At 43.8% G+C, this 27,707-nt stretch overlaps 1 protein-coding gene across 1 annotated transcript in view; it reads left to right on the forward strand.

Annotated features, from left to right (window-relative positions):
- LOC139344411 (ephrin type-B receptor 4a-like) overlaps positions 1-25,982 on the forward strand; it is a 35,562-nt gene extending 9,580 nt beyond the window's left edge. Inside the window, exons 2-17 of the mRNA XM_070982547.1 lie at positions 8,074-8,144; positions 10,073-10,354; positions 12,288-12,678; positions 14,937-15,089; positions 17,018-17,353; positions 17,438-17,562; positions 18,167-18,332; positions 18,668-18,767; positions 20,350-20,414; positions 20,574-20,687; positions 21,072-21,319; positions 21,433-21,648; positions 21,810-21,959; positions 22,242-22,435; positions 22,911-23,069; positions 23,345-25,982. Of these exons, the coding sequence (XP_070838648.1) occupies positions 8,074-8,144; positions 10,073-10,354; positions 12,288-12,678; positions 14,937-15,089; positions 17,018-17,353; positions 17,438-17,562; positions 18,167-18,332; positions 18,668-18,767; positions 20,350-20,414; positions 20,574-20,687; positions 21,072-21,319; positions 21,433-21,648; positions 21,810-21,959; positions 22,242-22,435; positions 22,911-23,069; positions 23,345-23,453 (2,879 nt within the window). The 3' untranslated portion in view covers positions 23,454-25,982. The remainder of the gene's footprint in view (positions 1-8,073; positions 8,145-10,072; positions 10,355-12,287; positions 12,679-14,936; positions 15,090-17,017; positions 17,354-17,437; positions 17,563-18,166; positions 18,333-18,667; positions 18,768-20,349; positions 20,415-20,573; positions 20,688-21,071; positions 21,320-21,432; positions 21,649-21,809; positions 21,960-22,241; positions 22,436-22,910; positions 23,070-23,344) is intronic.
- Positions 25,983-27,707: the final 1,725 nt, after the last annotated feature.

Here is a 27,707-nt window from a genome sequence, read left to right on the forward strand (position 1 = left end):
GTGTTGCAGTGCTCTTTATTCAAAGAAAGCACGACTTGAGCTTTTGAATAGTGCAGCACAAACCCCCCAATATAATGATTTGATTAAAAAAAAAAGTCTTCATAACTTTTCCTTTGTAATTCATTCCTCCTCTGTATCAGGACGCCACCAGGGAGTCGGCTAGCCCGCAACAATGTTCTCAAGAAGCCTCTCGGTTTTTCACGGAGTTGGCTTATTTTTGAAGAATACTCCAGAACGTGGGCCCGTAATTGGAAGTAGCGGGAGGTGAATTCACTCAGTGACAGATCAATATTCCGAAGAAGCTGAAATATGCTGTAACGCGAGGCAGTTTAATCAATCATATTGTACTGAGAGGCAGCCCGGGGAATTGTGTGTTTAAAGCTTTACATTCTCCAAAGTGTCTACTTAGAACTGAATTAACAATTTAACCAGAACAAAACAAAGTGAGTGTTTTTCCCCCGGTTTGCTTCCTGTTGGGAGTTGAATGCTGAAATCTATCGCTTTTGCTTCTTCTCGCCAATATTAGTCAGTTCCTGTTGTACACAAATGTCCGACAGCAACACACCCCGTAATAACACTAATCTGTTGTCAGACAGCCATAGATGTCACCTCGCTGTAGATTATGTCGTTCTTCTTCTCATGCAGTCTCTTTGCTGATGTCTTTGGCCTCACAGCGATGTGAATGTTATTTGTGTGAAGGGAAAAAGGCTGTTCGAGTCCAAGATGCACAAGTGCTGTTCAGCAGTTAACACCTCGGGTCAAAACTCATTACTTGTAGGCGGCGATATAAAAAGGCGCAGAACCGAGACAACGTCTCACATCCTCTTAACCTTAACCTCTCATTTTATGTGAGGCTCCATACTTTTTACACAACTGCGATTAAGTAAATATTCACTTTGAACTCGTGCGACTTGAATAATGCAGCAGTGTTTCCGACCACAATTAATTAAAAGGGAATGGCAATGAATCATAGATGCTCCTTTGGATGCTTCTACCTGTACTAATCAACATTTGTTCTGTGTTTCAACTCCGGTGAGAAGCTTTTTGGTAAATCTTCTCTTCTGTTATGACACACAGATTCATATTAAACACTGAGCAAGAATTAGCAAAGATTAAAAAGTTGATTTGCCGGGGGGATTAGAAAATGTGTTGGCTGAATAACAACCAGGAAGCAAAATAGTTTATGAGATGTGGGGAATGTTAGAGCCCGACTGATAACTTTTCTGGGGCCAATACCGATATAAGGGAGTAAAAAACTGGTCCGCATATACGTGCATGTGTTGCCGGCTGATTAATCAGGCCAATAACTGTCATTTGGTGATAATCGGGATCAGCCTATATCTGCGCTCACCAGGCCGATTCAACAAAACGTGTTGGCAGGCAGGTCAGAGACGATGCGCGTCTTTTAATGTTGTTGTGTGTTTGAGGGAATAACACGTCGGTGTTAAATAAATGATCGTCGGGACCAAAAGCAAAGAAATGCTGCTGGGTGCCGCTGTGTACACAAACATTGTTTATGTATATTTTTATTTATTCATGTACGTTTACATAGTTTCCCTCAGAAACGAGGAGACGCTGCTGATAAATGCTGTAGTTTAGTGCTCGTACAGCTGTTATAGGCCGATATCAGCCGATGAAATCCACTGACTGATGGGATGTCCAGTGTGAACTCTGAGCCTGGTCAGGGTAAAACACTGGAAAGGACATTTGGTCTGCGTACTGACCCGAATAGTTACTATTAAAATAGTCTATTTATGCAAACATACTCGAACCTGGAATGCTTTGACGTTTTCGTGTATAAGCATGCTGGTTGGCTCACCACAGCCAGTCAAGCTCATGTGGCGTCACTGCTCCGCTGTATGGCGGCATTATGGTTTCCCCTTTAGTCCCAGGGAAAACGAACAACGACCGGCGTCAAGCTGTGTGTTAGCGTTGCTCAGCTGAAGTCGAGTTTGTCTGTGCAAACACCAAACACGTCATGTACGACAGCATCACTCAAACCTGTCAGCTGAGACGGAAACAGAGTGGAAGGTGAGTCCTCCTCCTCCTCCTCCTCCTCATCGCAGCGCTCAGGCAGCCTCTCACCGCATATTCAGACCACAGCAGTAACGGGTGCTTCAGGAGCGTTTATCTCTGTGGATATGTGACCATAGTCTGTCGAAAGAATACACAATGACTGTGTAAACTCAAGCCAGACAGTCAGAGGTCAGACCTGTTCTTCATCCTCAGTGCTTTGGGTCATTCGGTTTCAATCACAGCAGAACATCTTTGGTTTCTGTCCAGTAGGAAGCTTCCTCTCTAACTAGGTCACATCCTGTCCTGGGACAGAGACCAGCCACAATACCTATTGATATTCGTCCCAGAAGAAGACAAAGAGCGGCAAGCATTAACACCTTTCCTTCATCTCACCTTCCCCCCCCTTTCGTCTCACTTCTCCATGACACGTACTCAAAGTAGCTGAGCTCATCCACAGGAGGCTTTTGTCAACCAGTGGACGGGGGGGTTAAACAGCTCGGGCCGCTGCGCATTTGTGAGTGATGTGCGTGTTGGCGGCCGGCCGCCACCAGACCAGGAGACAGGAAGTGGACAGGAACTACAGGGAGCTGAGGTCTAATCTCACTAGACACAACTCTGTCAAAGACACACACACATGCACGTTGTGTGTGCATGAGTTTCACGTGCACACAGTAAATGTGCACTCACAAAAACAGCGCTGGAAAGCTGACACGATTCTTTTCATATGCACTGTGTTAGATAACCTGAGTGTGCCAAGGACTTCCAACCATCCACGTTTTAAAGGTTCTTTGCAACACGAGGACAATCGCTTCTACCGTACAATGAATGGGATCATCTTCTCTAAAGGATTTATCTGAGTTCTTCAACAAAACAAAAGAAAGGTCACCGACTTTTCAAGTAGCAGCTTTAATCCATTACACTGATGTTAGACAACCTCAGTCATTGTACCTGTAGTTAGCCATGTAGCATTAGCCTCACTTGGAAAAGAATGATTGTAATATGGAGAGAAAATGACCAAATTTGGGGTTTTTTTGAAAGGAGAAGTTCACAATTCACATTTTTACTAGGATTTTTATAAGTTAGAGGATGCCACTCGTGTGTATAATGAATATGAACTTGCTGCTAGCAGCTGGTTAGCTTAGCTTAGCACAAATGCTGGATACAGAGAGAAACTGGTAGCTTGGATGTACGGACAGACCAAGCCTAACTGTTCTCCTCACTTTCCACTCTTTGTGCTAAGCTAAGCAAACATGAGAGTGGTATCAATCTTCTCATCTAACTCTCGGCAAGAAAGCAAATAAGCCGAATTCCCAAACTGCTAAACTATTCCTTTAATTTTAATGTGAAGCATGGAGGCATTAAACTGCGCAAAGCACCAGAACATCCCATAAGCATGTCTGATTTCAGGGTACGGGCTTTGAAAAATTTAAAACATGTGCTCGCAGTATCCCCTGAAACACACACAGGTTTTGAGTTATGCCTGGAGGACGGTAACTCTCCTATCGAGAAATGACTTCACTCCTGCAACAATCAGGACAAGCGTTCATACGGAGCATGAAAGAGAGCAGCTTTAAGTCCCAAACCACCAAACAGGTATTGTGCAAACAGATGCAGTTTGTTTGCTTTTGCACTTCATGATTTATTTCACATTAGCCTCTTGTATTTGTTTTATAACTTATGGAAATAAAGGTGAGCTGTTATCATTGAGAGCTCCATGACTTAGCTGCAAACACACATCTAGTTGTTATATATTTGCCATCCGTAAATCACAAACCCTCTAACTTCTTTTCCACTATCCCTGTTCTTCCCCTCTGTCTCCATTTCTCTTGGTGTTTGAGGGTAATTGGCACTCTGTTTCTTTAATTAAAATGAGGTCTAATTGTAGCCGAAGCAGGGCAAATGTTCATAGGCCTATAATTTCCCTATCACACTCCAGAGCCGTACAGAGAGCGGATAATAGGGAGGGAAAGAGCGCCCGGGAAAGAAATGACCACAGAAAGTGAAGAATTGTCAACGCGAGAGCAAATGGGCCCTGATGTCGAACTTGAGGTCGGTTGCTAAAGCGTGAAGACAGCTGTATAGAACATGAGGGTGTAATATTTGCAGTATGGCCCCCCCTTTGTGAAAAGCACCGGGTCGAGTTTTACATTTCAAAAGAAACCCGTGTACAACACCCTCTATTGTTGTCGGCCTTTCGTACAGAAAACTTAATACCTTCCCACTGCCTGTTTTTCTGACATGGTGTCTCAAATCACCTCCTTCAGACCTGCTCCTCTGTGTCTTTACTTTGTTTTAAAAACATTTAGCATGTAACATACTCCATAATTGTAATTCCAAGGCTCAGTCCTGGTCTTCTCGCCAGCGCCAGCATCAGTTTAGTCTTCTCTAGTGTCTCCTAATGTCGACGATTGTACTGTAATTACTGTACAATTGTTTGTTTTGGGTGTTAAATACGGCCAGATGACGAATTTTCATTGTTCCTACATTTTTCTAGCACTGGGGGCAATTTTCCGGCGGTGGGTGGCCGCCGCCGCTGTAAGAATGTAGGGGAAACGCCAGCTTCCTCCAACGGGGCTTAAGTCTGAGTCTGCTCCAGTGAAAGGCAAGGCCGTGCATGCACATAACAGAAACACTCACGCATCCTGTCTCATAAACCTTAATGATAGAGCACGATAAACAGTGATTACTATGCCTGGGGGGGTGGTGTTTCTTTCCCAGTCCTTTAAAAAAAAAATCTCCATATGAAACAGAGGCAGGTGTGCATATGAAAGGTGGAGATGGGGCACTCTCCAAACAGGAGCCAGAGTCTTATGAAGGTGTTGTTTTAAATTAAGCCGGAGTGAACTGGAGGTAGACTAAATGCAGGGAAAGCACCTTTCTGAACTCTGTCATCCAATTATCCTCCTCATCCACCTCCGTCCTCTTTTCTTTTTTTTTTTTTCTCCTCTGCTCTCTGCAGACTTTCCTTTCTGCCTCTTTATCGCCTCAGATTGTTGTTCTAAAGCTGGTGGGCTTGTGCGGTTTTGAAGTGGAGGAGGAGTGAGAAGCATGTATGCCTGTGTTTCCTTGCAGGGCGTGTGCGCAGAGAGAGTAAAAATGAGCAGATTGTGAAGGAGAAGCAGGGAATACAGGGGGAGAAGTCATTGATTAAAAGTCGCATTTGCCTCTCAGCGTGATAGAATGACGGACCTGCTGCATATGCAACCCGGAGAATTACTGGTGTCAAGTCGGTGCTTTCATACGCCGCGCGTGAGACGGGTCACCCAGATGATGGGAACGAGAAAATGACACTAAAGAGGAGCGCAATAAGAAAGATTTGAGTCATTTGTCTGTACGGCATTTAGAAGGGGATCGAGAAGGGGGTGAAGTCAGTATTTGTGTGTGTGTGTGTGTGAGGGTTCACCGAGAAAATGTGTTAAATTAGCAGGAGCGTGATTGAGTGATCGTTGAAATCATTACTGCAAAACGAGGAGCTAAAGAGTCAGATATTCTGGAGATGACACAAGCTGTTTTTCCACTTGTTCTTCCACTGTTCGTTATTGCATATTAAAGTGTGTGGCAGTCAGACATGTTTTTTTAATCTGAAGGAGGCACGGCAGAGGGGCAGAGGAGGATATATTTATTTAATACAGTTATCAAAGCAATCTGTGGTATTACTGTTCTACCCGGTTAATTCATCCTGCTAATGTAGTAGAATGTGGGATGTAGGATGATTCCTCGGAAAAGTGGGGGGAAATTAACAAGTTATCACCTACATCAAGCACAGCGGAACGAGAAGCTGATTTACTGTGAGCTATGTGCTTTGAATGTCCGCATATCCCGTTATGTTGAGCTTTAAGTGCCGAGCGCAGTGATGGAAGGGCTAAAAACAGAGCTTAGCGTCTGAGCTGAAGATACCACACAGTGTCTAACGTTCATTAGTGCTAAACAGCAGAGGCGTAGGACCCTGTACGAAGACACTCTCTGCGGACCCCTCCCCACATCCAGGGCTATTTATTCTTGTATCTTTGCCCTCTTCCCATGAGGGCCCTGCATACTCAGTCCCCCCCGTCCTGCGCCCCTGCTAATCAGTGGCGTCTGTCTGTGGACGGCTCCAGCTGTAACATTTCATCTCAGCAGAGACAGCGAGCCACATTCTGACTTGCATCACACATGTGTTTCTTTTTCTCTTTTTTTTTTTCATGCCTTCATGTGTATTTCATTGGGATGTGGGCTGCTAAGTGGTAAATGTGATTGCCTCTCACTTTACAGAGGATCACAGAGATTAGTGACTGTAGGCGTTGCAGTTATTTTTGTAAAATACTACAAGTGTTGGTGCCGAACAGTGTTATGCAGAATATATTCATAGAGCACACGGAGACCCTGACAGGCTTCATGTCTGCATAATGTTCTGGAGAAAATCTTTCCTCCCGTGTGCAGCGCTGCACTGGAAACAGACTATAATCATCAGCAGTTACATCACTGAGCAGACAATCAAAGTAACTTGACACTGATATTAGAATTACACTGGATGAAGAAGCCATCAAACTACGGGCAAGGCAACAAAATGCACGAGACGCAGTTTCTTTTTCTTTCACTTAGGGCTGCCTCTCATGATTATATTTATATATATTATATATATATATATATATATATATATATATATATATATATATATATATATATATATATATATATATATATATATATATATATATATATATATATATATATATATATATATATATATATATATATATATATATAAAAAAAAACTCGGGAAAGTTGGGGACAGCCAATGGCAAACACACATTTTATTAATGTATTAATCAACAATTAATTATATTGCTGAAAATGTAAACTGGTATTATTGGAGCTTGACCAATAGCAGAAGTGTTTTTGAAGATGTGCAGGGTCAGCAAACCTAAATAAACACAGATGGAACTGATCATTTGATTTTGATGGGCACATGTCGAAGCACGCAGGAGGTGGAAACGGCACGCTTCGAGCAGTTCAGAAAAAGAAAATGGGATGTTAGACTTAACTGTTCAGTCTTATACTGGGAGCTTAATTTAAGAAAACGTCTTGATCACCCCGACGATAAAGTCAGTCCATTTCATCCAGCATCCATTTTTCCATTTTCATGCGGCCGCTCTCCTCGATCATGGCACTCAGGAGGAGAGCTGCATTAAATCCTGTTTATTGGTAAAACCAAACTGCCTCACCTTTGAGATGAGCTTCTGTGGGGCTCTAAAAGCCGGTCTGTTACAGAAACCCCATCCCATCGGTATAAACACTAGTCACAATTCAGCAGAGACAATCATCAAAGACAGCTGGGGGGGGGGGGGGGGGGGCATGCACGCACATCCAAACCAAAGAGGGCAGGTAAGTGAGCAAATCACCAAATCAGCAAATAAACAGCCTGCACACTGCAGGACTCCAGTGTCTGCTTATTTATCACCCCAATAAATAGTGCAATAAATAAATGAAAAAAAGAGATGTCCTCACATGAAGAGAAGTCCCTTCACCCTCATCTGACTCCACGTCAAGTCCGTGGCGTTCAGGTCGCTTTATTGGGACACTGAATCATCGCGGAGCAGCTGAGGTTGTGTGCACGCTGGCAGGCTGCCCCTCGAAAGATTACAAAAATCAATTCCATTGTAATCACAGATAGCAACTGGAAGGGCTTAAATCTTTCTAGACGTGTGTCTGTGTATCTGTGTACGTCTGGCTCGTTCTCTTGTCCCTACAAATGTGGACTCTTTTCACCAGGTTCGGCGTGAGTGTTGGCATGCCATTAAAGGGGGGGGGGGGTTAAAAACAAACATGACAGGAAAGACAAATTTCAGCTGCTGGGAATGTTTCTGTAGATGTAATTGACTGGTGAAACTCTTCTTCCCTAATCCCAGTATAAGCCATAGCTGATACTTGGCAGAGAGCTGGGGAATGGAAATATGTTCACGCCGTGATTTTAAATTCACTTATGTGTTTCTCTGAATGTAAATGAGCCTCATCTGTGTCGTTTTTCTATTCCCTGCTGTGACTGACACCATGCTTTTTTCTCTGTCGTCCTCACAGAGGTCCTGATGAACACTAAGACGGAGACTTCTGATCTCAAATGGACCGTCTTCTCCAATGCCAAACCCGAGGTACGTACCTAACCCCGGCCCCGACGTGTTATCTGTATTGCTAACACGGACCGTGTGGTGACGGGGGATTTTTGGCTTCCAGCTGTTCTTTTGTTTCTTTGGCTATAAAGGAGTTCCTTATATGGCAGGTAACTGACAGAATAAAGGGAACGCCAGAGTGAATGTGGGATTCAAAGTATATTGGAAGCAGATGCTTTGATATATCCCATCAACCTTGGAGTTGAAGTCACTGGCTGCCCACAAATTCGAATACTGCAGCCAGAAAAAGACATATTTGTAATTTGATCAACTGAGGGCTGGTTGCTAGGATATTTTTGCCAGCAGCGTCAGTGACCAAAACTGCTCAACTCGCTGATGTCTCAGAAGGAAGACAGTCACAGCGACGCTGGCAAGCAGATTTCTGGAACTGGACGGAGAAACTCAACGAACGCGTCTGTGCTTTTGACGCTGCAAAGCGAAACAGGCCGACTGCCTCGAAATAGTTTGCGCACGCACTGCCGTCTGGAGCGGTTTATCGAGAGCTCCACATTGTCTGGATAGTGTTTTTTTAACATAAACTTACCTCAAAAAAGGGTATTAAGCAGCGAGTGAGCTAATAATGACAGGCAACAGTGGAGAGGTGCAGCGAGCTGTCTGCATCAGAAAGTACAGATAATGAAAAGCTTCATGTATGGATTATTTATTTTTAGCTTTAAAGGATTATGATGCACTCATAGTCGATATTTGTGTCAAGTTCCAGCCCCGTCGGATAGAAATTCTGGCTCCTCAGTCTGAAAAATACTTACACATCATTGCCAAATATTAAGTGTTGCTTTAACTTTTTATGAGGAGACCAAATAAAGCTAATACTCCTGTTCAACCTCCAGCGTAATCATTTCATTACAGCACTATGTAAGAGATTTTTACAGCCTGCGTTCAGGTGAAACGTCTGTGGCCCATATGACTCGCAGTAGTTATGGTGTGGAAATATACAGTGCGACTGTGTATTTGTACATCTCTCAATTTTGCTCTCAAAACACATTTTGAACGATTGCTTCAAATGATTTTTGTCAAATGCAGATGAGCCCTGTGGGATGTTTTGTGCATCCGCATCACGGGAAACATTTTGTTCACAGAAACGTGTGCTGCCAAAGTCCGGAGTATTTATTTTTGGGGGGATTAAAAGGGAAATTCTCCCCTCAAGAGATTCAAACCTGGCTCTCAGTGCTCTGCTGCACTGTAATTCATTCAGACCAGCATTCTGCCTCACTCAACACATCATCTGCAAATGGATTTTTAAAGATTTACATATTTACATAACTGAATTTCTGAGCCTCAAGTTCAGCAAATCTGCTCAATTCTGCCCCGAGTATGTTAATTTCTTGCTTGTTCCCCGCTCTTGGGAACACAGTGATGGTGAACATGTTTGCTGTTGACTCTGAAGTCAAACATTAAAGCCTTTTTCAGTTGCGTTTGGCTCCCCAACAAATGTAGATTTCTGTGAAGGGGTTTCAATTCATACATATTTGTGATATCCCGTCTGTATTCTTGTATTTTAGTCTAACAGCATGTGTGAGGGGTGAGCGCTGTCTGTCTGGGATGCTCTGTGTAGCAGTGTGCTCTGTTTGACAAGTGAGACTTGTATTCCCACTTGCTGGGCTGCAGCTCGGCAGGGGGAATGATTTAACAACCCAGATTCAAATTTGGACTGGATCATAACCACTGAAGACCAGATCCACTGACAGGTGCACTACAGCGGAGGGCCAGCTAAGGACTGCAGAGTTTGTATGATGAGACTTTTAATGTGACCATATAGATGAAGACCCAGGTGAAAGTCTTTACCAGAGAATTAAATACTGACGACTCGCAAAAATGTTCACAAGTTTTCTGGGTCAGATGTCATTTTAACTTGCAAACTGACAACCCTTTGTTCTCCTCTTGGCTCTCAGTGGGAGGAAGTAAGCGGTTTAGACGAGGAAAACAACAGCGTGAGGACCTATGAGATATGTCAGATTGACAGCGCATCCAGCCATTGGTTGCGCAGCGGCTTCATCCCGCGTCTAGGAGCGTCGCAGGTTTACGTGGAGCTGCGCTTCACCATGATGGAGTGTTCCTCCAGCAGCACCCATCACCGCAGCTGCAAGGAGACCTTTAACCTCTACTACTACCAGGCAGACTCCAACGAGGCCACGTCCACTTACCCGCCCTGGATGGAGAACCCGTACACCAAGGTACGCCCGCACCCGCCCTCCGCTTTACATGGAAATTCATCATGAATGCTCATGCTATGGGATTTACTGTCATCATTATTGAGGGAGAAACTTTTGACGGGGCTGCAACTAATGATTGTTTCCATTAGCGATTCATTTGCAGATTATTTTCTCAATTAATTGATAAGGCTTAGTCTATTTATTTAAAAAATATGCTTTTCACAGTTTCATAGATCCCACATTGATGCCTTTGCTTCTTTTACCAGACCAGTTGTCAACAATGTAGTCAGTCGTTTATATATGAATGAAAACAGCAAATCCTCACATTCGAGAGGCTGAAATCATGAAATGTTTGAAAATTGACTGAAACAATTGATCGAAATACAGTCAAATCAATGACAATCAATACATTTTTGGTCAACTGAGTAATTGATTAATCGACTACATGTTGCCATCTAACTGTCATGTCATCCAGGTTCTCTTGGATTGAGCTTGAAACTTACATCTTTTAACAGAAAGCCTGTGTTACAAACTGGGGATGTGGAGTTTATGAGGCAAGGAGGGCCCAATGGGAAAGTTATTGAAGTGTAGAATCCATCTTGTTTTTTGTTGTTCTTGTTGTTTTACCCATACAGAGAACCAGCAGTCTGGATATTTTGGCCTCTGCTACCATTCTTTAAAGAAATCAGTCTCTTCTGCTGTATTAAATCACTAAAATACCATTTTAATGCACTCAAGAAAAAACCCGTAAAGCGTTCAGCGTTCAGATATCGGCATCTGAATGTAGAGTCTGAAGGCAGGACACGAGATTCTGGTATCAGAAGCGTTCTGGTCTCTGTTTTCTGTTTGTAGTCCGAGTAGTGTTGACCAATCACGTGTCAGCGAGCTTTGGATGCATACAGGGAAACAGTCTACGTGGAGATCAAAAGAGGCGGAACGCATTGACCAAAACACAATCTCCAAACCCATCGGCGATCATCTGACAACCATTTCTCCTTTTTTTAGCTGGTTTTGTGTGTCTGCATTTGTATGCAGGTATCTGTTTATAGAGATTAGCTGAAATGTTGAGTTAAGTTTGAAAGTCTTGGTACCAATCAGGCTGTAAACAGTGGCCGGTGCACGGAAGAGGAAGTTTTGGCCTGGATGTCCGCTGGCTTCACCGGAACCCCCAAAAACATTGGCCATCGGAGGCTAAATCGTTGTCAGACGAATGCCGATGGGTTCCGAGATTGCAATATAACGCTCCAAAGCTCACCAAAGTTTTTAGATCGACTTCTAATATGCAGCTGGTTTCCATTCAATTCCTTGTAGTTACGAAATCAGCTTGCAGAGACACACAGGTTGCTTCATTTATTTATTTCAGTTACGTTATCGTCTCGCGTGACAGAGGAGTGTTTTGCAAAGTCGTCTCATCAGTGCATTCAGTTTGTTTCACAACCTCCGTGTTTGTTTATTGTTACCTTCCAGGTTTCATTTCCAAACACAGCTTTGTAGTGCAGCACTTTCCTGCATCTCATTGCCAAACTTCAGATGCTGTAGCGTCCTTGAACACACCATTGAAAAAGAGGTTTAAAAAAAAAAAAAGCCTCCTGCTCCTCGACTTCATTACCACTTAATAATGTAACATTGACAGAAAAATAAAAGTGATGAAATGTTCGCTGTGATGAATTGCCTTTCTCCCAAGCACGTTTCACGTCCCTACAAGTTGAGGTTCAAAGCGTACTGTAACAAATGGGAAACAATGGCTGCCAGGAAGGTAGTAAATCAATCTAAAATCACAGCGGTATGCCTTGGAAAATGTTCAGTAATGTAAAACATGTGTGATGTCTACTTAATGGGCTAAAATAGCTAAAACATGCAGAACCAGCAGCCTGGTCCTTTTTAAGGGTGAATCTTCTGTGTTGGAATGTGGCCATTACAGGAGGTCTTTTCTTTTTCTGTCTTCCTGTCCTAGGTGGACACAGTGGCTGCAGACTTTCTGCTGAGGAAGGATGGGGAACGGAAATTCAACGTGAAGACCTTAAGGCTGGGCCCTTTGTCCAAGAGAGGCTTCTACTTGGCTTTTCAGGCTCAGGGCGCCTGCATGGCCCTGCTGTCTGTCAGGGTGTTTTTCAAGAAGTGCCCTCCCCTGGTCAGTGCTCTTTCCTCTTTCTCTGAGACTGTCCCCCGTACTCTGGTGCAAGAGGCGCAGGGTGTGTGTGTGGAGCACGCCGCCCAGCAGGGGCCCCGACCTCGGCCGCCGAAGCTCTTCTGCGGGGAAGATGGCCAGTGGGTGGGCCAGCCAACGACCTCCTGTGCCTGTCTGCCCGGATTTGAGCCCGCTGAAGGACACACAAGATGCACAGGTAAGAGCGTTAGGCCACATATACAAGTATGTATATAGACTACACCCACATAGTGAAGGCGGCAGAGCAGGCAGACTAAACAAGAAAACAATGGTAAGACAAGGGCGGGGTTCACTGAGGGTCAGAGCGTTGGAGGGGAAGTGAGAGGCAGAGGAACTTAATGAGGCAGGGGAGCGGCGGTGACACGGAGGGGACGGAGAGAGGTCAGGTGGTTCAGCACTTATCTCAGAGAGGAAGAGCGGGGTCAAAAGCTTACCGCCGCGACAGCTCTTGGTTGAGCTAACATGGAAGGAGCACAGGAGCACCAGAGAGGTGAAGGGAGCGAGAGTCGGGGGAGCGCTCGAGGTAAAGATCATATCACTTTGAGAACATCAAAGCAAAGCAGACAAAAAAAGAAGCAAGAAGCAGGATGATTCTCTCAGGAGCTGTGCAGCAGCACCGTCTAATGAGTCCAATTAACAAGCCTCGTGCATGAGCAGCCCCCCACGCGCTCGCTCGCACACACACGCGTGCCGCACCACACCAGCGCGGATAAATGTTGAGCACCAAACACAAAGAAAGGCAAAAGGAAACGCTACATTTTCTCAAGAAGATGTGTGGTTGCATCTGTCTGTGTTTGGAGGTAGGATTCAGTTTGATCTCTGTGGGAGGTATAATGATTTTTCATAACAAAAAATCATTTCCGACATTTCGCTTCTGGTGAGGTGAGGTTGACATTTCCAGCGTTCTGTCACTGAAGAGAGCTGTGAGGAAAAAACACTCACCAGACCATAAAGGGAAATTGCCTTAATAGCGAGACTGAAGTGTTAATTTGCTTCATCGGGCCGTCATTTCAGAAAATGAAATCGACGTCTGGCTGGATTAATTTAGCCGCTCTGCCATTGTCTCCATACACAATACATACATTTTCTGGGTCGAACAGAACCCTTTAATGTAAAACTTCTGATCCTGTCAAGTGGATTTAGTGTTATAGATGAGCACGATTACAATATGTAAACCACGTCTTTGAAATGAAGCCCTCGCAGACTATAAACACTGCTACATGGGAGGGGTGTGTTCCCCCATGTGCCAGCTTACAAATGTTATATAATGCAACCCTGCTTCTAAAAAAGTCCACACTGTAAAACATTAAAGAAAAAAATAAAAGCAGAATGTCAAATCTTGCTAATCCTTTTTGACACATATCAATGTTCAGATTTGAAATGTTGAATAGTATTTTGATAGTGTTATTTATTCCAGGCCCTTGATAAACATCCATGCAGTTGAAGTACTTTTAGCAGTAGTCAGGAAGAGTCATTTGTTTTGTCTTATGGGAAAAAAGAGCATAAAAACTCAGTTTCATAATCCTGTTTTATGACAGTCGCTTGCGTTAGATTTATAAAGTGTATCGTTAAACTACCTAAAACAGGTGAGACATGCAGCTTTCACATGCGGGAAATTGGATCAGCCAGACTGTGTTGGCACTTCAAAACAAGCCAGTTTTGACTGAAACAATGCTGCACTTGGTGTGAAAGTTTATTGTTTTATTCTCCTCAGTCTGCGGTGTGTGGAGTTAGAAGGTCCATCGCACATTCAAGTGTAGGACAAGTGTCTGTGTGTTGAATCTGGTGTGAATTGAGAAGAATGGGCTCAGTTGAGGGCTGCAACTAATGCCTATTATCCTGATCAACTTACATGTATATTTATTATTTTGTACATTTTATTGATAGTCTTTGAAATGTCAATGATACCATTATAATGGTATGAAATAGAGAAAAGCAGTAAATTGTCACACTTGTGAAGCAAAATTTATCTTCTGTCACTCGACTAATCCGTTCACACTCAATTCACTATATTGTAAGTGCCACGGTGCTTTCTTTTGTTTTGGTGAGGAGACTTGGAACATGATTTGGATCAATAAGCAGAGGCAGTTCTCTGTACGAGGTTCCACATGTTTGCTCTCGCTGTTCAGTTTTGGTCAGATGAATTCAATGATAAGCAGAGTGTCAGTGACAGACAGGTCCACTCGCTAAATTGGCTATTACTGCCAGATTCATTGCGATTGTCTCGTTTATGCCCCTCGTTACATGGTTCTGTCTGTCAATCTGCAACCATCTGGCACCTAAGTACCCTGAAAAAAGACACAGAAATGTATTTGCAAATTCAGTGTGACCCCAGGTCTGTCTGAAACACAGTGGGTGTGAATATTTAGTGCAGTGTCCAGAAGCAGAACTGCTGATAATTTGCCTTCATTTGATTTCCCCTGTCGTCCTCCGCAGCCTGTCCTGTGGGTCAGTTCAAGTCGGGCACAGAGGGACAGTGCACAGGCTGTCCAGGATTCAGCCACGCCACCATCAGGGGGGCGGCAGTGTGTGCCTGTCGGTCTGGATACCTTCGCGCAGAATCCGACCCTCCCGACACCCCGTGCACTAGTAAGTATGCAGAGCACAGTATTTCCAGTATGCACGAATCTGCATGCTCACTTCCCTCTTTGCTTCCCCCACCACTTTGTTTTTACCGTCTCTGCTGCTATTTCTCTTCTCCTCTGGTGTCATTTAGCCAGACTCCTCTAATCTGTCTTTGTATCCATTGTTCTGCTGCTGGCCATTGAGATGCGTGTCTTTTGTGACAGGCTGTTGGGGGGTAGGGCTCGCACTCCAAAGTGGAGTAGACATTGATGGTCTCAAGTGACACCTCCAATGCGGATTCAGGAATTTCAATTCAGCCACATGTTGCTTGTGTGAATTGGAGGGACTCTTTAATGAGGTGCACCCTCGTGGAATGGCCATTAAGAGGATGTGAAAGTGGAAGGCTGTTGATTTCCTGCTCTCTGCAGGTGTGATATCAATACCGACTAGAATTTACCACCAACACTTTTATTATTACTGATAACTTTAATTACAAAAGCGTTATCTTAATTATGAATCTCTTTATTAAGCAGTTCCTATTATACATTCTGTCACTGTGCTGGATTGTCTGAGCTTCTCTGCACATCACTTATGTTTTCGATTTGTTTGCCAAATTGCAAACCAGGCGTGTCGTCTGTAAATCATTCTGCCTTTGTCCCTTGGAAAATGAGCATTTTTACATAACTGTGACAGCCGTGGTGATTTTAATACAGTGGATTCTGATTGTTAAGCCATAAGAAATATCGCCTCTAAAAATCCTCATTCCCGAACGTTGAATTCAGGATTCATTGGCACCCAGATTTTCTGTGCCCCACTTGGGTTTCCAATGAGGAGACTATTAGCACTTAAGTTAGCTGCAGGCTCAGTGACAAAGCCCCGTCTCCTTGGCAGGAACAGAAACACATTCACAGTGGCTGAGTGGTATTGCTGTTTAGTTATGCTTGGCTTGAGGCGATAGCTATCTTCTTACAATTTTCAGACGGTGATCATTATCATCCAGTTTTAGACAAATGTAATTGCACCAGTTAAATTCTGCAACACATATGCTCCTGCTGCGACACGAAGCCACTGCAGGATCATTCTTCTGCTTCGTGACTGCATGTGCAGACTGAATAAAATGTCTTCCACGTACGCGGAAAAAATCTGAACAAATGGCCTGTGTGGGTCATGGAGAGGTAAAGCAGCAGTAAAATCACACAGCAGAGATTATGATTTGAGTTGATAGAGAAATTTTATACGCTATGATTGCATCAGGGCTAAGCGATACCTACATATTAAAATATGATGACATTTTTGCCCGAATAATGTGGCAATACGTGGGGGATGACTGCTGGTGCTTCTAAAGGTATGCAGTCACAACAAAAATTGGAAAAATCATCACATGTAATGTTGTTATAATGACTCTGCTGAATTAATCTAACGTGTTTAGAAAACAGCAACAGCTGGGCCTGACAGTAATGCTGCTGTTCGACATTTAAAGGAATAGTTTGACATTTTTGGAGACAGACGTATTTGCTTCTGTTCGAGTATGATGAGAAAACCAGTTCCATGGTAATGTCTGTTCGGTTAGCTTAGCAGAGAGACTGGAAACGGGGGAAACAGCTAGCCTGGCTCCGTCTCAAGCTAATATAATCCACCTACCTTTGCCTTCAGATCAGCAATGAACATGTTAAATCTTGCTTATTAAATCCATACAGAAGAAAGAATTAAGGCACAGAGGCAAGCTGTTTCTAGTCTTAATGCTAAGCTAAGCTAACTAGCTTCTTGCTGCTGTAACTTCATATTTACCGTCCAGACATGAGAGTGGTATTAGTCTACTCATCTAATTCTCAGGAAGAAAGCAAATCAGGGTATTTCCCAAAACATTTAAGCAGGGTGACTTGGTTTTACAGGAGCTTGAAGGACAGTGTCAAATAGAGCAAGTCAGTTTAACTGTTTTTGTTCTAATTTAGGACCTCCCTCAGCCCCGCGCAGCATCGTCACCCAGATCAACGACTCCACGGTCAGCTTGGAGTGGAACGAGCCTCTGGACAACGGTGGCAGAACAGACATGAGCTACTCTATTCGGTGCTCTGTGTGCAGGTCACCCAACGGGCCATGCTTCTCCTGCGGAGACAGCGTGAGCTACAGACCCGCGCAGCACGGCCTGCTGAGTCGTAAGTTGGAGTTGTGGGGCCTGCTCCCTCACACCACATACACCTTCACAATCCAGGCGCTCAACGGGGTGTCTCAGGTCAGCGGCAAGGACCCTGCCAGCGAAACTGTCAACATCACCACGAGCCATGACGGTAAGAGGCAGAGAGGAAGAGGTAGAAAGCTATAAATAATGAGAATATCCTGTGGTATTTATAATTCTTCTGCCATCTGTGCAGTGCCATCGCTGGTGTCTGTGATTCGGAAGAGTGACTCCACAGAGAGCAGTCTGACTCTGCACTGGTCAGTCCCAGCTCAGCCTCACTACACCATCCTGCAGTACCAGCTCCGCTACTGTGAGAAGGTGAGAGCTCCCAGACAGCATCTCCCCACTGTCTGCCTCAAAGGTCACATACTGTTCAGGTTACGTGGCTTTATTGTACCGTAGCTCGGGATTAGAGTACTCACGATGGAAGAAATGTAAACAGAGGGTGGTGGCTTAGTGGTTAATGTGGCTTTGCTCAGTCCAAAAACATGTAGGTCAAGTCAACTGAAACCCAAATTACCTGTAGGTCGTCTCACCAAACAATTATGGTTCTCATATTTGACAATGTAGGTGATACATTGCACAATATCATCTTAAGGCGCGGCCATCTGAGTTTAGAGATTAAGACTTTGAGTATGTGGTACAACTGTTGAGGCAGAATACAGTACTCATGGGTGTGTACTCGACTGACTCAGAAGCATCATCATATAGCTGAAACGCTTTTATGTGAACGAAAGAAATGTTAGAACGTCTGTACCCCTCCAGTATATCAGTTAACTTTCTTCTGATTAACACTCTGCAATTAATGTACTCTGATTTATATGGAATTAAAAGTGTAGGATCGGTGAATTCCCATGATGACCCATTAGTGGCTTTGAAGTGCTCACTTCCACTCCGGCTAACTCGCGTTTTCATACGTTAGGAGCGGCGTAGCGAAGATCAGTGCCACTACACAGAGAGCAACCGGAACCAGGCGGTGCTGACAGACCTCCGCAGGGCCACGCAGTACGAAGTGCAGGTCCGGGCGCGCACCATGGCCGGCTATGGCAGCTTCAGTCCTGCAGCCATCTTCCGCACGCTTCCTGATGGTAAGAAAAGGCCCTGTTTGCTCTTGAAGTGTTTCACACGCATTACTGTTTTTTTTTGCTTTCACACATTTTTGTAATTTCCATTGGGAAGGTTTTTCAGATTCCTTCCTGCACAATAGTCACAGCACACTTTCTTGTTATGAATTTATTGCCCGTGTCCTTGCATTAAGTCAGTGTCCTTGTATTGAGCCTCTTTAATATTAAAAATTCCTGTCATGTTCTTTCTTGCCATTCTCATACTTTTCTGTACTACCAATGTAAACCTCCTTGTCATGATTTCTGTCATTATATTATTCAAACTCTGTCTCCTTTTCTTTCACCTCCGTCTCTTTCAGGACAAGACTCTGCCTCCCAGTTCTTGGTACCCGGCATCCTTATCGCTGTCGGGATGCTGCTGCTTGTCATTTTTGTCTTTGTGGCTGCCTACTGCATACGGTGAGAACAGGGGAAAGGGAAAGAGGCAGAGAAAAAGATTGGGAAGCTGACAGAATAACAGGAAACAGAAAAAAGGGGGGAAATCGAAAACCAATAACAGCCGTGACCCCAATTTTACAGTTTTGCACCGCTTTGTTCTTTTGTTTGTACAAATCATATCTTATCAGCGGTGGATTTGCACTCTGTTACCCACACCGTTTTTTTCCGTGTGAGGCAGCTCAGACACAAAGCAATGCTCATGATGCCTTCTGCTTACACAGCTAAAAGTTATCCTGCTCATTAGAAGGTTTTCCTTAGGCTTCATTGTTTGAGTAAATAGTGTTGGATGCCATCAGAGGGAGAAAGAGAGTGAATGTGTGTCTGTGTGTGTGTGTGCACGCGTCCTCATACTTGCTACATAGAAAGAGCACAGAACAAGTTTTTAACCAACAGTGAGGACATTTTGGCTGGTGCTCACATCTTCAAAGGGTTGTTTGAAGGTTAGGTTTAGGGGTTAGGCATTTAGTTGTGGTGGTTAAGGTGAAGATAAGAGGCTAGGGAATGCAATGAGGGTCTTTGCAAGGATAGAAGTACATGCTTGTGTGTGTGCGTGTGCGTGTGTGTGTGTGTGTGTGTGTGTGTGTGTGTGTGTGTGTGTGTGTGTGTGTGTGTGTGTGAGAGAGAGAGAGAGTGAGATCGAGGGGGATGACGATAGAGGTAGAGGGCAGGGAGAGACAGGATGCAGGCGTCCCAACCCTGTTTCCACAGGACAGGAGAACAATAGCTGTGACCTTGTGACACACGCACGCACACACTAACGCACGAACACACACAAACTAGTGGCTGAGGCCCAGATCTGCCACTAACCGAGGGTGGTGCATTATTGCTATTTTAGTCTTATGAGGTGGGAGAGGGAGAGAAATGGAGGAAGGCAGGGATCCAGTAGCTACAGGGTTGCTCCAGTCTTGCAGGGATGAGTTTGCGCCAGCAGAATTATAATGGAGCAGCTCGTGTCAAAGAGCACAACCATCGTGGCTGGCTCAGGTATTCCTCATTACCACAAGTCATCATGTGTGGTGCGTCTGAGATCGCAGAGGGTTGTTTAAGAACAACAAAGAGCCTTTTTCTCAGCCAGGCAGAGTTTTTGTGTTGAAAACATAATAAAATGACGGCTGAGTTTTTGGGCCGGAAAGCGTCCGTCAAGGCAGCGTATCTCTGTTGACTAGAGGATATTGGTCTGCAGCTGAACTGAACCTGAACTGAACCTTTGAATGCATGGAGTCGGCCAAGATAGCAGAGTATTCCCCAAGAGGATCAATAAATTATCATATTTCTCTATGCTTGCTCACACCCTAGTCATACAATCTGTGATTTTTGGCTAATCTTTGCTTTTTTAGAGCTTGTGTTTTCGTCAGAGGGGTTTGTTATTGTACTGTTATTGCATCTGTGCAGTCAACATTGTAAGACCCATCGATTTGCATCACAGTAGGCTGATAAAGCATCAGGAAAGCTTGCCAAAAAATACATCTATCATCCACTCTTCAGATAACCGCACCGCCATCGTAATCTTATTTTATTTATCTGGATCTCTTTGTGCCTGCAGCAGACACAGCCGAGTAAAGGATCCAGAACTGAGCGACAAAAACAACCAGTACCTTGTTGGCCAAGGTAACGGATCAAGCACACACACGCTAAACCGCAGCTTTGATTTACAACTCATTCACGTCAAGAAAATCATTTTTAATGTGACCGAGCTCATTGCTGCTCGTAGCTCTCTGACATTTCTTCTTTTCCTTTCCCACGACTCTGTTTGTCTTTCTCCTTCAGGGGTGAAGGTTTATATTGACCCCTTCACCTATGAGGACCCTAACGAGGCAGTGCGAGAATTTGCCAAGGAAATTGATGTTTCCTTTGTCAAGATTGAGGAGGTTATTGGTGCTGGTAAGCCCCTGCTTTTCCCATTATTCACAAATGTGTAAGCTTTGTATTGGCTCCGTGGACTCAGACTGATTCTTTTTGTGATTGTCCTCTTTCAAAATAACATTATTAAAAACACTAATTTAATAAGTTAAATTGATTCTTTGACATTTAACATTTAACCAATGTATTCTTCTTTATCAGGCAGAATTCAATACTGCCACATTAATAAAGCAATTACCTGATAAATAAGTTAGCAGCATTACCAGCGCTTTTTGAAACCAAAGGGCACCACTAGCTGCAAGCGGGCTTTAGGTTTGGAGGAGACAGCTGTCAAACCTTTCTATGTGGTAAACACCTGTAAAAGAAAACAGCCCTAATGTGTGTTTACGTGTCTGTGTGCTGCAGGAGAGTTTGGGGAGGTGTGTCGAGGACGGCTGAAGATCCCAGGCAAAAAAGAAAACTACGTAGCTATTAAGACACTAAAGGGAGGCTACACTGAGAAGCAGAGACGGGACTTCCTGTCTGAAGCGTCAATCATGGGCCAGTTCCAGCACCCCAACATCATCCACCTGGAGGGGATCATCACGGCCAGCTGTCCAGTCATGATCCTCACAGAGTTTATGGAGAACGGAGCTCTGGACTCTTTTCTGCGGGTCAGTGGGACAAAGGGAACCCACACTCCGAGAGGCACCGTCGCTTCTCTCACTGAAACACACCGATACTTCGCTCATTCTCCAACCAACAACTGTTTTTTCCCCCTTCGCAGCTGAACGACAGTCAGTTCACGCCCATCCAGCTGGTGGGGATGCTGCGCGGCATCGCCTCTGGCATGAAGTACCTGGCAGAGATGAGCTACGTCCACCGAGACCTGGCTGCCCGCAACATCCTGATCAACAGCAACCTGGTGTGCAAGGTGTCCGACTTCGGCTTGTCACGCTTCCTGCAGGAGAACTCCTCTGACCCGACCTACACCAGCTCCCTGGTGAGTTGACAGCCCTCTTCAAATAATGAAACTTTAAGTTCCTCTCCAGTATTTCTGCCTGTCAGGATTCAGAATATTAATTCACATTCTCTTTGTCAGAGCTCTGTGAGACCGTGTTTATGTGAAGTTTTGCAGAGCTCATTGTTTTCTTTTCTGTGCAGGGAGGTAAGATCCCAATCCGCTGGACGGCACCAGAGGCGATAGCCTTCAGAAAGTTTACCTCAGCCTCAGATGTGTGGAGCTATGGCATTGTCATGTGGGAGGTCATGTCTTTTGGAGAGAGACCGTACTGGGACATGAGCAACCAGGACGTAAGTTTCATCAAAAAAGTATTCTTGACAATGACTGTTGAGGTTTTGTCAAGCACAGCATGAAGCTGAGCTTTTCCAAGACATAATTTAATATTTGATTCCTGAAAAAAAAAACAATAGTTTGAACTTTTCAGGCAATCGATGACGTGTTGGAATAGTAGCTGAATCAGAATCGTTTTGTTTATTTCTTCCTCCTGTTCGTACCCTCCAAGCAACTCAAAATAGATTTAAACGCTGTTAAGTTAATGCATTAGTTTGAATCAGAATTTTTCTTCCTATCAGGTAATCAATGCCATTGAGCAGGACTACCGGCTGCCCCCACCCCCTGACTGCCCCACCCACCTGCACCAGCTGATGCTAGACTGCTGGCAGAAGGACCGCTCAGCACGTCCTCGCTTCGCGGACCTCGTCAGTGCTCTGGACAAGCTGATCCGCAACCCAGCATCGCTGAAAATAGTGGCTCAAGAAGGAGCAGGGTGAGTGTGCAGATGTGTTTGCGTGATTGACAGAAAACCTGACCCGGTAAGATCACAATGGCAGCGAATATACATCTTAAGAATGACCAGAAACAGGGAAGCATGCCTGTCCTTTCATAAGGACACTCTAAATGGGCTTTTTTCATATCCATTTAGAGTTCTAACCGTCACAGGACAGACATTAGCCTCCTACTGTCCAGTCTTATGTACCACCTTAATGTCCTGCTGTGACCTGTCACCCTCTTGCTGTGCCCATTTCCCTTCCGCCACATTCTGCCTGTCAGCTGGTTGCATACAGCAAAGGACGCTCCACCCCTGACAAATCCCATTGTTTGTCCCTGTCAGTCACTCAGCCTCAGATTATACCTCTGCTTGTTGACTGGAATGTTGCTGCAGGATATATATAAGCGCCTCACTGTTGTTTTGATGACAGTGTGTGTAAGTTGTTCCTTTGTTTCTCCACTCTGTCCCCCAGGCCGTCCTACCCCCTGCTGGACCAGCGCGCACCTTTAGCCCTCTCGTCGTGTGCTTCAGTGGGGGAATGGCTGAGGGCCATTAAGATGGAGCGCTATGAAGACAGTTTCCTGCAGGCCGGCTTCAACTCAGTGGACCAACTGGCCCAGATCACCACACAGTCAGTCCCTATCTCCACTTTTCTTATCTAAACTGATACTTATCTCTGGAGGAACATCTTCACTTTTCAATTCATACTTCCTGGCTACAAGGTCCGAGGGCTAGCCCCGTAGCTTTTAGCAGTGACATTTGCAAACAGGCTAAGTTACTCCTTGAAAAGTTAGGACCACAATTTCCTGATATACAGTTTATATTTGAATTTAAGTGTAAAGGTCCAGAGAGCAAAAATTTGATGACTTCCTATCTAATTATTGATTTTTTTCATCTGCGTTTCAGGGATCTGCTGCATATGGGAGTGACTTTGGCCGGGCATCAGAGGAAAATCCTTTCCAGTATCCAGACAATGACCTTTAAGGACAAGAGCACTACAACTGTAACCTTCTAGCTCATCTGTCTCCCTACCTGGACACCAGCGCACAGGTGCAGCCGTGTACTGAGAGCACTCGGGATCCTCTCCTGTGACCCACTTTGAACACAGACTCCAAGAGAGATTGGCAGAATTTATTAATCGGAAGAAAATTTGAAAAATAAATGACTAAAGCTGACTTTCCCATTGGGATGAGAGAGTCGCCCAGAGAGTGAATCCCTGTCACCTACAGCGACGAGGGGACGAAGTTGATCTGCAGACTGACTAATTTTTACAGTTGGTGGTCAGTATTTTAATATCCATCCGAGGTTAGGACCCAATAAATGTACTAAACCAAGAGGAGAGACAGATCAGAGTTTACAAGTTTCTGTAGTATCATGTCATGAAAACTGGCAGTGGACTGGTTTGTTGTCACAATAAAAAATCAAGTCACCAAAGGAGACAAAAAGAAATGCCAGTTCCAATCAAAGGATTTCACAGTTTTCTTATTGTTGTGTAATTATGAATGAGAACTGCTTTCACCCTGGGTGTCTGGCATTAAATCCATCCGGATTAGTAAACAGACACCTTTCACATCAAGACTGATCATTTTAGCTGTTGGATTTTTCGTTTTTTCTTTTTCTTTTTTTTTTTTTGCCTCCATTTGATTTCAACATTACCTCCTCTTTACTCAGGTGTGATGTGTAATGCAGATTTGGGACTTTGGAGTGCGCTGAACTCGACCTTATCAAACTTCTGTCATCTTCCCCAGTCTGGCTCTCCCCTCACCAGCTCCATGTGTGAGGAGAAGAGAGGCACAGAGACATATCAGCACTTTTGTCATTTCAGAGTGAATTGTAATCTTCAACAACTCCATGTGTGACTGGTTAGTTCTACTGCCTTTGTTTCTGCTGGCAGCTCGGTTTTATTTTTGTCGGACTGAATAAGGACCAAGTGGACTCAGAGACCAGAGAATACTGTAGAACTGGTTTTCTTTGTAGAAATTTACCAAGGAAGCTTCCTGGCCTCAGACTCGTTTTTCTTGATACAAGTGATACATTTTTAATTCTCTTATTTTGAGTTCTCCATTTTCCAGTGCCATTCAGTCATCTTTGACTTAAATGCCAATTTTATAAAGCAAAAATCTCTCTTGAGTGACTCTTGTCTCATTTAATTGTACCTTAAAGGGTTACTTTGACATTTTGAAGTTCAGTGTATTTTCCTTTTTCAGATGCTGGTTGTGTGGTCAGTAAAGTGTTTCTGCTTCTGCCCCAAAGCTACACAAAGATAATTAAATATCATTTTACATTGAAAACAATATGCAGCTAGCAGTTAACATATTAGCTTGTACCTAGTAGTATCCATTGAATTCAAAATGGAATGCTACCTAGTGCGCTGCTGTTTGATTAGCGCTGCCCCCAACCCCCCTCACATTTTAATTACGTGTATTGTTTTCCTTCATCAGATGCTGATTGTGTAGTGGCAAATCATCTCAGTTTTTGTATCGAAGCTACACAGAAATTACTTCTGAACATTCTCAACATTTAGGATTCAAAACAATGTACCAGGTAAGCTAACAGGCTAGCTTGCAGCCAGCACTATGCGAATGCAAACAACCCTACTGAGCTGCTGTTTGGTTAGCAGAACAGTCCCACTTCATGTTTTAAGTTTAATATGTTATTGTCCTTCATCGTATGCAGGTCGTGCTGCTTTTCACCCCAAAGCTACACAAAAATAGTTTAACATTTGACATGGAAAACAAGACACAGCTACCAGCTAGCATGCTAGCTTGTAGCCAGTAGTATCCATTGGTTTCAGGGTAAAATGCTATTAACTCTTGTTTTGATTAGCATAGCTGGCCCTTCACATTTTAAGTGTATTGTTTTCTTTCATCAGATGCTGGTTGTGTGGTAAGTAAAGTGTTGCTTTTAGCCCAAAGTTACACAAAAATAGTTTCTTAAAATCTAATATGGCAAACAATATACAGCTAACATGCTAGCTGGCAACCAGTAGTAACCACTGGATTCAGGATGGAATGCTAATTGCTGAGCTGCTTGACTGACTTGCAGAGCACCCCCCACCCCCAACACACACACACACACACACACACACACACACACACACACACACACACACACTTTAATTAAGTGTGTTATTTTCCTTCATCAGATGCTGGTTGTTTAGTTGGTAAAATGTTTCTGCTTTTGCCCCGAAGCTACACGGAAAAAGTTTCTTGACAGTCTTGAGATTTAGTATAAAAAACAATGCACAGCTAACATGCTATCATGTAGCCCCTAGTGTCCATGGTTTTCAGGGCAGAATGCTAATAATGCTGTTGAGCTGCTCTTTCATTAAAAGAGCAGCCCCCTCTGATATTCATGTATCCCATCACTCTTCTCTGTGCATCATAAAATTGTTTATGCTCATTGCATAAACATGAGGTGTAATATTATTGTATGATAGCCTGTTACACACTGTCAAGAGGAATGTGCTTTTTTGTTTATTTTATTTTGCTTTTTTTAAAATTTGTATATTGTTTGTACATTTGTAATGTATGTTGAAATACCGAAAAGCAATAAAAAAAAAAAAAAAAAAAAAAAAAGTTTAATCATGATCAGAAGAGCAGCCTCCTCATGTTTTAAGTTTAGGATGTGGTTTTCCTTCATCAGATGCTGATTGTGGAGTCTTAAAAAGGTTTCTGGGTTTGAGCCAACACTACACAAAATGGCTTCTCAACATTTAGCATAGAAAGCAAGACACAGCTGCTAGCTAACAGGCTAGCGTGTAGCCTGTAGTATCCATTGGTTTCAGGGTGGAATGCTAATAATGCCGCCAAGCTGCTGTTTGATTAGCAGAGTTCCCCCTGAACGTTATTACAAGAGCTTGTTGAAGGAGGAATAACAGGCTGGAATTCAAAAAGCCAACGTGTTGCTCAGAGACGTTGCATCTGTTGAAGGATAATACCAACCTTTTTGACATTTTAGGTCGTGTATAATTTTCCCCTGGTAGTTCTCAGACCTGCAGTGAATCAGAAAAATGGGCTATAATGGGCTTAAACAGCTATTCTGAATACAAAATACATGGCAGGCTATCACTTTTCTAAATGGTTTTAGCTCCCTGCCACAGTGCACTTTTATGAAAGACTTTCCTCCCCATGGTTCGGTGTGTTTCCAGTCAAATAGTGATGTATAAAAGTATATAACATATACGTGAGACGTTCCTTATGGAAAATGCGGTCTTCACATTGAAGATCTCAATAAAATAAACCTTGAAATAACGTATAGATAAAGTATGTTCTGATTGCTGTCCTGGTTGTAGGCCGATCTGCATTCAGTGGCCTATTCATTATAAAGATACACACTATTGTTTAGCATCAAGAACTCATTTTTCTGCGTCTTTAGATATGAATCCTCATTAGCATTATTCTCACTTCAAGCAGAGAGTACAAACTGCACTAATATACAGCATTTGGGAATTGCTGTATAGACATCATAGGAAGTTCCTATCTGACCTGAAAGTGAAAATCCACATGTTACCTGTCTCCGCACTAATGAGACACTGTTCTGTCCCAGTGACCCTGGTGCCTTGTGCTCCAAATTCGAACCAAATCAGCACACAACGAAGCAGCCCCTCCTTTACTGAAACACACAGATGCTTGTGGATTTGGTTGAACCTTTATTCTCTTAACAGAGTTTTATTTCCATGCTTGCAGATGTGAAGTAAATAAATTGTTCTCAGTTCTCTTGTTTACTGTACTTGGTTAGATGATACCCGCCTGAATTGTCTGTGATCATAGCAGAAATGTGCACGTACAATGTCTAATGGGCTGTGTTTTTCTGTCTTCTTTGTGGCTCTCGTTGCAAACATCCCTCTCATCTATCCCGTCGCCCCCTTTTTAATAATGAGACAGAAACAGGAGACTGCGAGGGTGAGAAGTGAGTCTCTCTCCCCCTAAATTTCCCAGCTTCGCTTTCTCAGTCTTTCCTCCTGCCTTCTGTTTCTCCAGAGAGCTTTTACCCTTGAGGGCTCGAAGCTTGTCCTCCCCTATGTTTCCCTTCCTGGTCCTCAGCCCTTTTAATCATGAAGAGATGTTCTTTTCTTCTCCTGTGCCTCGGGCTGAGAGCAGCTTATAGCGCAGCATAAGCTTAAACTCTTACTCTCACACTCAATTTTTTTCTCTCTCATCCTATCTCCAAAGCTACCATAACCAGTCGAAGCTGCCAGGGCTTCAAGCAGTGTTTAGGTTCATTGATTAATGTACTTTGATTATCTCTGTGTTACTGACTCATTCCT

Source organism: Chaetodon trifascialis, chromosome 16, assembly GCF_039877785.1.
Source record: "Chaetodon trifascialis isolate fChaTrf1 chromosome 16, fChaTrf1.hap1, whole genome shotgun sequence".
In the NCBI taxonomy this organism is placed as follows: domain Eukaryota; kingdom Metazoa; phylum Chordata; class Actinopteri; order Chaetodontiformes; family Chaetodontidae; genus Chaetodon; species Chaetodon trifascialis.